This window comes from Rousettus aegyptiacus, unplaced genomic scaffold (genome assembly GCF_014176215.1).
Source record: "Rousettus aegyptiacus isolate mRouAeg1 unplaced genomic scaffold, mRouAeg1.p scaffold_m13_p_12, whole genome shotgun sequence".
Taxonomy (NCBI): Eukaryota; Metazoa; Chordata; class Mammalia; order Chiroptera; family Pteropodidae; genus Rousettus; species Rousettus aegyptiacus.
In genome coordinates this window covers 74,318,426-74,330,687 of record NW_023416287.1, presented here as the reverse complement: position 1 = coordinate 74,330,687, position 12,262 = coordinate 74,318,426, and the positions used below count along the sequence as shown (strand labels likewise).

Sequence of the window (12,262 nt, the reverse complement as noted above, 5' to 3'; positions counted from 1 at the left end):
ATTCACTCTTGATATTAGACCGTAACCTCCAGGAGAGCAGGACCGCTCTCTATCCTTTCTCCTGCTCTATCCCCAGCTCCTGACACATAGTAGTAAATATGAAAGAATTGGTAGCCTAGAAGAGAACATAGAGAAAGAACCAGTTGAGAGAAAAATAAGGAGTGTAAAGGGAATGAAGCTAGTCAAATTAGTATACATATTAAATTTAGTAAATATGAGCTACTTTGCAGACTGTTGGGATCTTAATTTGGGTTCCGCCAGAAGCAGACCCAGAGATAAGAATTTGAGTGCAGGTACATTTTCTGGGATGTGATCCCGGAAAGCACCAGGGTGGAAGTGAGCCAGAGAAGGGAAGGGAAGTAAAAGAGCATGCATTATCAAGCTAGTTACCACAGAGGGCAAGCCTTCTGGGTACTCCTGGGAGACATACCTCAGAGATAGCTCACCTGAGGGCAGGGGCTGGGATAGTCATTCACCAGCTCCTATCAGTCACAGGTCGAGGGCTGCTCTTGTGAGGGATTAATTTTCTGGCATTTCCGGCCTGCTATGAACACTGACAGAGTGGTTTCTAGTAGTCTCAGAGGGTCCTCAGGCAGATGTGGTTCCCAGCAGCTGGAAGTTGGGCTAGTGTGTAAGGAAATGATAGGTCCTGAGAGCACTGACCCCTGCATGGCTCAGATTTGCCTGTGCCCACATGAATTTTTAAAACTCTTTTCCCTGGCTTTATTGAAATATAATAGACAATGATTTGCTCATATTTACATTGTACAGTTCAATGAGATTTTTCAATTATAGATGGCATAAAATAATATACCAGTTTCAGTTGTCCAATCTAGTAATCAGAGATCCACATAATTTGCAAAGTGGTCACCCCACTAAATCTAGTCCCCTCCTCCCCTTTACATATTTATTACTTTATTAATCATCTTCCCCATGCTACACTCTACATCTCCATATCTATTCTGCAACTATCCATTTGTACCTCTTAATCCCTTTGCCTTTTTTCTCATTTCCTAACCCCTCTCCCAACTAGTGGCTCAAAACAGTCTCTGTATCTGAGTTTATTACTGCTTTTGTTGTTGATTTTGTTCTTTAGATTCCACATGTATGTGAAATTATGTGAGATTTGTCATTCTCTATCCTTCCCGTTTCATTCAGCACAATACTCTCTAGGTCCATCAAGGCAATATCTCTCTCCATCCCCTTCCTTTTCGTCTGTGTGCGTCTTTTAATCTGAAGTGAGTCTTGTAGGCAGCATATGTAGGGATCTTGTTTTCTTATCCATTTGGCTTCCCTAACTTGATTAGAGCACTTCATTCTTTTCCATTTGAGGTACTTGTTGATAGGAATGTAATTATCACCATTCCTGGTTTTGATACATGTTTTTTCTTCTTAAAGAAGTCCCCCCAACATTTCCTGTCATACTGGTTTGATGTTGATAACTTTCCTTAGCTTATTTTTGTCTGGGAAGCTTCTTACCTGTCCTTCAACTCTAAATGATAGCTTTGCTGGATAAAGTATTCTTGGTTGTAGATCCTGGGTTTTCATCATGTCGAATATTATATGCCAAGCCCTTCTGTCCTGCATGATTTCTTTTGAGAAAATCAGTGGCCAGTCTTAATGGGAGCTCGCTTGTAAGTAACTATATGCTTTTCTCTTGCTGCCTTTAAGATTCTCTCTTTGTATTTAACTTTTGGCATTTTAATTATGTGTCTTGGGGTAGGCCTTTTTTGGTTGCTATTTATTGGGACTCTCTGAGCTTCCTGGGGTTACATGTCTATTTCCTTCACCAGAGGAGGGAAGTTTTCCATCATTATTTCTTCAAATAGCTCTTCAACTTTTTGTTTTCCTTCAGGTACCCCTATGACATGAATATGTTTACATTTAATAGTGTCCCATAGGCTCCTTAAATTATTATAGCCTTAGTTTCTTTTTTCTTGCCATTCTAGTTGAGTGTCCTTGGCTTCCCCATCCTGTATATCAGTAGTTCAATCTTCTTCTTCATCTACTCTGTTTTTTTTTCCATCTAATATACTCTTCATCTCAGATAATGTGTTCTTCGTTTCTTACTGATTCCCTTTTATAATTTCCATTTCCATTTTTATGTTTTTCTAATCTCTTTGTTAAAGTACTCACTGAATTGATCTATACTTCCCCTAAGTTCATTGAGCATTTTTATAATCAGTGTTTTAAACTCTATATCTGTTAGATTGCTTGATTCCATTATTCCTGGATCTCTGTTCTGTTCTCTCATATAGTTTCTGCTTCTTTGTCTTCCCATTTTGGCTACCTTTCTGTGTCTGTTTCTATGTACTAAGCAAAGCTCCTAAATCTCTCAGTCTCATTAGTGTGGCTTTGTGTAGTTGGTGTCCCGGGGCATAGTCCTGACAGGGTTCAGTTGCAGGCCAAGTTTAGCTCCAGCCTGTGCCCTTTTGGGGCCACCTGTTAAGACTCAGCATGCAATCCCCAGATGCTGTGCTTATAGTTGTCTCAAGAAACCACACCAGAAAACGAAGCCAGCTGCCACTAGTGTGAGTCTTGGCTCTGCTCAGCAAGGAGCACCTGACTCGCCAAGGATACACCTGGATGTCTGCCTGCATTAATTTTACTCCATCTATGACTACTTCTTCAATGAATGGAACTATTTTGGGAGACAGGGCCTTTAAGAAGGTAATTAAGTTGAAATAAGGCTATTCGGGTGAGATCCTAATTCAGTCTGACTGGTCCCTGTATAGGAATAGGAAGAGATACCAGGAGTGAGTGTGTGCAAAGGGACAGCCATGTGAAGAGGCATCAAAAGGGTAACCATCCGCGAGCCAAGGAGAGAGGCCTCAGAAAAAACCAAGCCTATCAGCACCTTGCTCTTGGACTTCCAGCCTCCAGAACTACAAGAAAATTAGTTTCAATTATTTCTTTGTGGTATTTTACTATGGCAGCCCTAGCAAGCTATACACACATACTCTAGGTTCCTTTCATACTTAGTTAATTTGCTTGTCTATGTTGCTTGACTGATGGAGTAACCCAGCCCCTCATCCCTAAGGGTTATCAGGCTCTTGTCAGACTTTGTTTGCTGAAATTGCCAACTTATTTTTATTACTAGGCATGGTAACACCAAGAGGCACCTCAGTGAAACTCTTATGTTCTAGATATTCCTCCATGCCCCCTTTCCTCATGGCAATCACCTATGCCTGCTAGGATAGTTGCTCTTTCCTTTGCTTGCTGGTCTACTGGTATGAGGACTGCCCAAATGACGAGGCATCAGCCACAGTTTTAGTGGAACCCTTTCTATGTCCCCTGGTTGATGTATCCCTTGCCAGCTGGAGATAGGTGCTCTGGTTCAGCAAAGCCTAACATTGAGGAAATGGTAACTCAAATTCCTCAAGTGGGTCAATGTGAGCTATTGTGGCAGAGGCTACTCTTACCTCTAGGCTTCCAGACTCGTGTTTTCTACCTAGTGGAGTCAGAACATACTACCATATTGTGGCCGTACGTGCATATACTTCATCTTTAAGTATTCCCCAACCCTGTAAGATATTCTCATGTTGCTGCACCATTAAGAGTCTATTCCAATATTTTATCAGGGCTGCAGCTTCTAGATGTACACACTGGAACTCATGGACATTTGCATATCGTTGTACCATCTTCATTGTAAAGTGAAGCAGCCTTTGGCATAGGATATGTGTCATGAGCTCTCAACAGGGGGCAGTATTACTCTCAAGAAGGTGAAAATTGGTTTTTGATTGCCAAAAACAAATCTTACTCTTTTTATGTATAAAGCACAGATATATATATACAGTGCATAATCAGATAAAGTATATCTGTGGTATTAAAATTTCATGGGAGTGGTAATTACAAAAAAAATGACTAAAAAGTCTCCTTACGGGAATGGCAATACTGTTAAATACTGGTCTAAGGTAACGTTATGTGAAAGTTCATAAAGATACATCAGACACTCTATTTGCCTTTAGGTAATGTTGTTGACTAAGGCGCTGCTAGCCGAAAAGGAGAATCTAGGAATTGATCCCAGTAGAGATGAATTCCTGCCCCTTCCAGAGTGGAAGGACTTCGATGGAATCAATTTGCCACCAAGCGGCTGGTTGGGCTCCTTGAGGGATGGTAACATTTAGGGCTCAGCTTCAGACTCTGGGGCTATTTGGTCAGATATCTAGCAGTAGCCACTAGATCAAGCCTGGTAAGTGGAGGCCCCTATGGAGTTTTCATCCTTGTCACCATAGTTATTTTGTTCATGAACCCACTGAGGAAGCACTGGAGTGGCCCAGGACAGAGGCTGCTGGACTCCATTGGATGAGTTCCCCCACCTGGTTGTCCTGCACCTCCTTTGATAAATACCGTTTTGTGTGCACTGATGTAAGATGCAAAGATTTGCACATTTGTTGCCTATTCATTTGCTATTCCTCATGATCATCCTCTACTTCTTCCAGTATAATTACTACTTTCTTTGACCCCATATCTCTTCATTCTTCTAATATTGTTTCCTGACCAACCAGTCAAGTCATGTGCCACTGCCTGGGAGTCTATGCATATACTTACCTTGGGCTATTCCTTCCTTCATACCAAGTTGATGACCAGCTGTGTTAATTGATACACTGCTCACTGAGAATACTCTTCACCACTGTTTTTCACGGTCATTCCTAAGTGGGGTTGTAGTGTGGCAGCAGTCCACATACAGACTAACAATTAACATATAGAGCTGACTTATTCTTGAACCAAGCCTGAATTGGTTTGCTCTTCTCCATGAGCTGGATTGAAGGAAACCTCCTATGAGGTCACTGATATGTGTTGAAGGAGAGGCATAAGTGTAACAGGAAGGTGATGGAGGTGTCTGCATTGCTTTTGTGATGTATTTGGTTTTCTGGCTTTTAGGATTTGTCCCACCTGATCCAGAAAATACCACTTCCACTGTATGATAGATTGCTGATGTGGAGGCCTGATTCAGTGGGTCTGAAGAAAGCTAAAATAGTGTAGAAGCAACATTATTTCATGTTCATGTTACCTTTATAATTTTAGAAAATTTATTCTTTAAATGCTGCCACAGAGGCTTTGTTGTTTGTCCCTAGTGACCTGAGTTTGTAATTTTCTTCATTGTGACAACAACCAACAACCAATCATTGACTCCCAATTGCTCAAATGCTAGTGATGTTGCATAAGCCCTGCCTCCTGAATGTTACCCTAATTTGCCACAGATGAGGCCTCCAATAAATGTGATGCTTTACCTCAGAGTTTCCCACTATTCCACTTCTACAAGCAGTGAGACCCTCATTGCCATCTGTCTGGGAAGGGATCAATTTCCAGAATCCCATCCTGACATCTGAGTACCATTTCCGATGCCAACTGTCTTAATGTGAGTTATCCTAGAAGGAGGCAAGCATTTGAGAACAAGTAATTTCTTTAGAGGGTGAATCTGGTGGACTCCAGTAATGAAATGGGAAGTGAAAAGGGGAAGGAAAGGGAGTGAATAAAGAGTACGTCATCAAGCAAGTTTCCACTGTAGGAAACACGATAAGTCCTACTAGGGATTCTGAGAAATAGCACAGAACACATACCTCAGAGTTTTTCCACCCAGCAGGTGAGGGAGCTGGGCAGTTTGCTAACACTGCTGTAACAAGGTACCACAAACTGGGTGACTTAAATAATAGAAATTTATTGTCTTACAGTTGTGGAGGCTAGCAGTCCAAAATCAAAAGGTCAGCAGGGTTGGTTCCTTCTGAGGAATGTGAAGGAAGGATCTGTTCTAGATCTCTTTCCTTGCCTTGTTGATGGCTGTGTTCCTCTGTGCGTCTCTGTGTTCAAATCTGCCCTTTTTATAAGGGCACCAGTTATACTGGGTGAGGGCCCAACTTTATGACCTCATTTTGATTTGATTAACTCTGTAAAGACCCTATTTCCAAATAAGGTCACATCCTGAAGTACTGGGGTTTAGGACCTCAACATGTAATTTGGGGGGATAGAATTCAACCTATAACTATTTATATGCCAACTCCCATCTGTCACTGGTTGCTTTCAGTTCAGGGCAGTACGTTATTTCCCTGGCACTTCTAGCTTGCCTTACATGTGGCCAAGGAGAGCTCTGAGGCTAAGAGGTGCCAGTGGTTGGAATTTGGGTCTGCATACTCAGACATAAGTGCCCATGGAATATGAGTGGGATACCAACAGTGTCTGATGCTTTGAAGGTGCAAATAACTATTTCTATAACTCATTTAACCTTGTTTTTTAGTGGGGAAGATTATGATAAGAGGGGAAATAATAGAAAAAAAAAAGACAAGTTTTATATGTTTTGCTTTTTGTGGAGACAAAAATCTATTAACAGAAGAGACCCCATCTATACAAGAGTCTTTAAAAAATGTAGGCTGAATATTTTTGGTAATTACTTGCACTGCCAGCTAATTGTCTCAAGAAAATGAAGTAATTTGGTGGTAACATGATTCTTTTATAATTTAAAAAATGCATTTAGTAATCATAAATGATGAAATAATGCCTTGCACAGAATTATGTACAGGAAGTAATAAACTGTAGAATGAATGACTTCTTGGATTCCTATCAGAGGAGGTTTCACCAATGGGAAGTTACCACCAGATGGCAACAGAGACTCTGGAATATAATTTTGTGAACAAATTTAAGAAACGTCCACCCAGGGGTCCTTCCTGAGTTCAACAGCTTTCGCTGAACTTCTGTTATGACAAGCATGGTTTCAGATGCTAGTTGACTTAGGAATCATAGTCCTATTACATTTTGGAATGCCAAAATATAATATGTGAATTATACTCCTTTTATTAAATGTCTGGTTCTTGTTTTCAGTTGATTGGGATTTTTCTGATATTAAGAATTATTTTAAATTCTAAAAGCAGCAGTAAAAATTAATATAACTCACTGGAGGAAAATTTGGTAAATATTTGCCAAAATTAAAAATGAGAATGTCTCTGTAATCAGCAATTTCACATCTAGGCATCTATCGTATAGAAGAACACATGCACAAAAATATATATAAAATATGTATTTAAAAAGCATTGTTTTTATTAGTGGGAAATTGGAAACAACTTCATGGTCATTAGAAGTCTGTTTGTATAAAGTTATGAAATATTTAATTAATTAAGAAAAAATGATGTAGAGCTATCTGTTCTTCAAGGCAATATCTCCAAGATTTATGAAAAGATCACAAGTAATACATACACGGACACTGAATATTTCAGAGTGTGACATTTGTATATGGATAGAAAACGTCTGAAAGGACGTACACTGCATTGTTAATAATGGTTAACTCTAGGGAGAAGAGTGTTAACTTTTTATTATATACACTTTGATGTTATTTACACACACATTTAAGAATATTATAATTTAAAACTATTATAGAAGTTTTTGAAGGGGAAAAATAAAGCCAATACCCAACATTATGACTATTATGAATAATTCAATCTTTTTTTTTTTTTTTTAATGCCTACAGCACCTGGTATTCCTAGGTAGTCTCCCATCCAAGTACTAACCCGGCCCAACCCTACTCAGTTTCTGAGATCAGAGGCGATTATGCATGTTCAGGGTGGGATGGCAATAGACAATCCAATATCTTTTAAATAAAATGTTTCTGATGTTCAACTTGGCCCTAGTGTGTAAGTACAGAGTATGCTAAACATGAACAGACTAGGCCTAACTTCCATTTTAAAAGTCCATTTATATTATATAACTGCATTGGTTCAAACCCTAGCTCTACCATTCACTAGCTGTTTGGCCTTAGGCAAATAATTCAACCTTTCTGAGCTTTAGTCCTTGCCTATAAAATAAGAACAATAAAATTATTGACTTTGTAGGGTTGTTATGAGAATCAAAATGAATTATTATATGAAAAATACTCAGAACAGATTCTGATTGATAATAAGAGCTCAGAAAGTGGTGATTAGAACCACCCAGGGATCAATACTAGCAAATCCCTCACTGCTAATTAGGCCAGTAATTAACCCTGCTTGCTGCTGACATGAATTTTTTGAGTTACTGCAGAAAGGATTTATGTATAGAAAAGACATTTGTCATTATTTTGTTTTTTAAATTCTTTCAATTATTGAAAATTAATCTTCAATTAATTCAAGTCATACACATTTTAAAATTTAGTTTTTAAGTCTTCAAGTTATCTTTATCTTTATAAATCTCAACATTCTTTTTATAAATCTAATACATTTAAATCAAACACTTTCAAGGGGAAACTTTCACATTTGGCCAACTCAAATTCAATAGACCAAACTTTGTCATATATGGTCCCATACATGACAAATTCCTTTAAAATTTTAAAACTTCAGTATTTATATTTTGATTTCTTCTATTGCCTGACCTGACCAATAAACCCAACTATTTACACTATTCTATTGTCTAATAAACTCAGTTTATAAAGTTCTTCCCCATAGGCTTTGATATACTTATTACAATTTATCTGTGCATTGTTTGCTTTCCAACTAAGTTGTAAAGCATGGGAAGTGAAGGTAGGGCGTGTTCTCTTCTGCTAAGTAGTGACTGGCACTTTGAGAACTTTGAAGGTCAAAAGGGATTTGAATCGGTAGAGGCCAGAGAGAGTTTTTCGGATGGGGAGAAATACTAAAGTTATGGCTAGTAATGGTGGTATAAAGATTTTGTTTATATTGGTTAAGTCCTGCCCATAATAATTTTATGTACATTATACACATTTATACATCTCCCCCGCAGGGTATACAAAGAACATGTATATTGTGAGTAGCTTGATAATTTTGTTGTTGTTGAGGGTTTGAGATCAAAATACATAAAACTGTATTTTATATGTTTAATTAGCTCTTCAACAAGACACTATGCAGGCTGCATCTCTTATGTCGTATTCATTTCTCACGCCATATTCCTGGATTTTTCATACTAGGGTATGCTACCAGTGGATACATAGTTTTTTTTTTTCTTTGTCCTCCCATACACTCCATCAACTGTCTTACCCATCCACCAGATACAACAAGTCACAATAATTCATTTGATTCATCGCATGTTTATTGAGCACATACTATGTACTGGCCAGGTCCTTAGGTTGCCTTACGGAACAAAACAAATTCTGCCTTTCAGGAGTTTATATTCTAGCCAGATTGACATAAACGTAAAAGCAAATTATATAGTATTTTAAGAGGTATTAAGGGCTTTGGAAAAAATAAATTTTGGAAAAAAGAAATTTGGAAAAAAGAAATCGGGGAAGGGACATGGGACTACGTTTTTCATACCTGGAATTTTTTAAATGAAAGAGTGTGAAATCTGTACTAAGAATATTTTTATAGGTCTTGTTTTATTGCTTTTTTTCTCTGCCTTCTTTGGGAAAGATGTCTCCTGAGAATTCATACTGTAATGATAATAACTACCATTTTTAACATACCTGCCGCTACCATTAACGATTAGTCCATTTAATCTTCATTACAACCGAAAAAGCAAGCATCGTTACTCCTCTCACAAAAGAGGAATCTGAAGTGACATCTCGATGAACGTCAAGGTTCTTTCCTTAAGCGCGAAGCAGAGATTTAGGCTAACTGGATCTGGTAATCTAAAAGTCGAAACAAGATTGACAAGCTCCTCTCCTACCCGATTTTTTTATGCCAGCGTGGGTGAGGTGTACAAACGCACTCCGGGTCCAAACTGAGTGAGGCTCAGCAGGGCCAGGGCGACTGATAGATACCACCTGTCAGTCCGGAGAGTCGCTGTCCCGTCCTAATATAACCAACCCCACGCTGCGGAGCCAAGAGGCCGTCTTGCCCATGCCAGGGGGCGGGGCCTGAACGGAAGGAGGCGGGGCCACTATCCTCCAGTGAAAAGGTTTCTTGGCGTGGTTTGTCCTACGCTGCAGCCCGTAGAGGCTCCGAGTTGCCGCCCCTTCTCCGGGAGTGGTAGAGAATCGATCATGTGACAGTCCAGAGGGTGGAACTGGGCAGGTTGTCGGAAACGCAGGGTTTTGACAAAAACAAACGGCGACCGTAACGCCGTGGGGTCTATGGCTGAGGCGGTGAGACCTACACGCCGGGCCAAGGCCAAGGCCAGCCGGACTAAAACCAAGGTGAGGCTACCTCGCTCCCCTTGTCCTCCTTTCCTCCGAGGCCCCGGCTGATGCAGAGGCTCTGTCTCCCTTTTCCTCTCTTGGGCCCCAACCCCTGAGCCCTCCGCGTCCTCTGTCCTGCTTCCCCATATTTGATCCCACCACCTATTGACTCTAGCCTTTTCCCTCCTTCACATTTCCCTGCCAGACTTTGTCAGGATCCCAATTTTCCCCCTTATTTTTGACGTCGCTGGGCTTCTCCCTTCTTGACTTTCCTCACTTGGGTCTGAATTCCTGCCGTGAAGCAGCTTTTTTTTTTTTTTTTCTTCCCAGCCTCATTTTCGATGGTCTCTTCTTTATAACTCGCTAACATTTTCAAGTCCCTCTCATGCATAAGGAAGGAAGGAACATCTCCTTCACGCAGAGAATGTATCCTTTGGCAGAACTTTATGGATAGCGACAGACAGAAAGTAGATAGTAGGGATGTGTCTCTTCACTTTTAAAATTCAAGGTGATAGTAGCGGTGGTGCTATTTATTTCTCATTATTCTGATTGTTTATCATAGGGACGCGGACGTCCAAAATTAAACCAGGGCGAGACTCACAGTAGGGGCGGATTTGAATTTTATGAGTTTCCTGGATTAGGCTGACTGATATGTGGTATTGGTATGTTTTTAGATTGATTTGTTTTGTTTTTAGGTACAGTCTGGGTTTTTATTTTCCTGTATACATTGTAAATGACGTTTATTTTACAATGAACTGATTCAATGCTACTCCTGGATGGATGGACCTAGATAATTTTGGCTTACCCGAAACTGAATTTACATTAAGGAAATTATGAGAATAGCATTACAAGTAAGGAAATTTCCATTTCTCTAAGTGAATGATGTTCCAGAGCAGGTGTAACTTAAAATGAGACCTAAATCTGATTTTCTCTTGGGAACAGGAGACTAGTCTTCAAAGGTACTGTATTTAATAAGCCATAAATAACGTATGTGAATCCCTTTCATTATGATGCCTGTTAAAAAAAACTCTAATGGAGTTATACACATTAGTGTACCTAGGTCTGTGGGTAGTTACTCTTTGGGGAGAAAGTCATTTTGCTACCTAATTTCAGAAACATTTTTAAGAAAGATACTTTTGCATTGTATTGGGCTGGTAAAGAACTATCTAGACAGAGGAGGAAGGAAAAAGCCATTAGTCAGCCATGCATAAGGTCCCTGAATACAGTGGTGCCTAATATATAAACATCAGTCTGTAGAGAGCAGAATCTTAATTCTTAATCTCTAGTTAATGAATGATGGAACTAAAGCCTAGAGAAGTTAAGTGATTAGCCTAAAAGTTAAGCAATTAGTGAGAGAAGTTAAGGTAAAAAAATCTGAATTCTCAATCCAATTGCCTAATAATTGTTTCATATATCTATATGTATCTATTGATAGAACATTGTAAATACTTAAGAACAGTCAAGAGGATTCTCTCAAGTTATTTTGTTTGGAACAGCGTTTCTAAAATACAAATTTAAAACTTTTAACTTTTAAATCCATCAGGAAACACCAATTAATTGCTCATTATATTGACACATTTCAGGCAACTTTCCTATACAAGCATATATAAATTTATTTTTTAACTGTTAAAATTTATGAAGAGGTCTTTATTCTAGAGTTATTTGGTCAAATCATAAGTCCTTGACTTCCTTTTTCTCACTCTCCAAATCTAATCGGTAAATCTTGCCAGTTGTATTTCATAAATATTCTCTTGATTCTACTCATTTGTCTCCATCCTAACTACCACCATCATCATCTTCCAAGGAAGATTTCTTGATATATTGGCCCCTCCAAATTCATTCTTTTTGCCATTTTTAAAATAAGGCTGGTTTGATATTTTTAAAAACAAAAAACCGATTACTCTCCTTAAAACCTTTCAAAAGTTTCCCATTGCCTGGAGGCTGGAATTTATAAAAGTCCCTAGCATGGATCCAGGGCTTCTTTCTCCTCAGCCTCAGGCCTGCTCCCACACCCACCAATCCACCAAAAGCACTCTGCACTTCTTTGTGTCACTCAACTAACTTGTAGTTTCTTTGTGAACATCTCTCTTCTCCCTTAAAATGTGAACACAATTAGGGAGGGAGCTTTCTTATTCCCAGGACCTTTCACAGCCCTTACAGGCACTTGATATTTGTTGAATGAAGGAATAATTATCAGTATTGAAGAATATTGCCAAGCTTTGTCAC

The 12,262-nt window shown here is 39.2% G+C and overlaps 1 protein-coding gene and 1 pseudogene across 4 annotated transcripts in view; one reads left to right on the top strand and one right to left on the bottom strand.

Annotated features, from left to right (window-relative positions):
* Positions 1-7,450: 7,450 nt before the first annotated feature.
* On the bottom strand, positions 7,451-7,569 carry LOC118610557 (annotated as a pseudogene).
* Positions 7,570-9,906: 2,337 nt separating this feature from the next.
* EPG5 (ectopic P-granules autophagy protein 5 homolog) overlaps positions 9,907-12,262 on the top strand; it is an 89,459-nt gene continuing 87,103 nt past the window's right edge. For 3 of the 4 annotated variants that reach the window (XR_004953713.1, XR_004953714.1, XM_036230012.1), the window contains exon 1: positions 9,911-10,054. Coding sequence is in view for 2 of the 4 variants with exons in the window: in XM_036230012.1 (XP_036085905.1) it covers positions 9,992-10,054 (63 nt within the window). In the remaining 2 variants the exon portion in view is untranslated. Of the gene's footprint in view, positions 10,055-12,262 lie in introns of all 4 variants that reach the window. The other variant, XM_016147787.2, reaches the window with a different exon arrangement.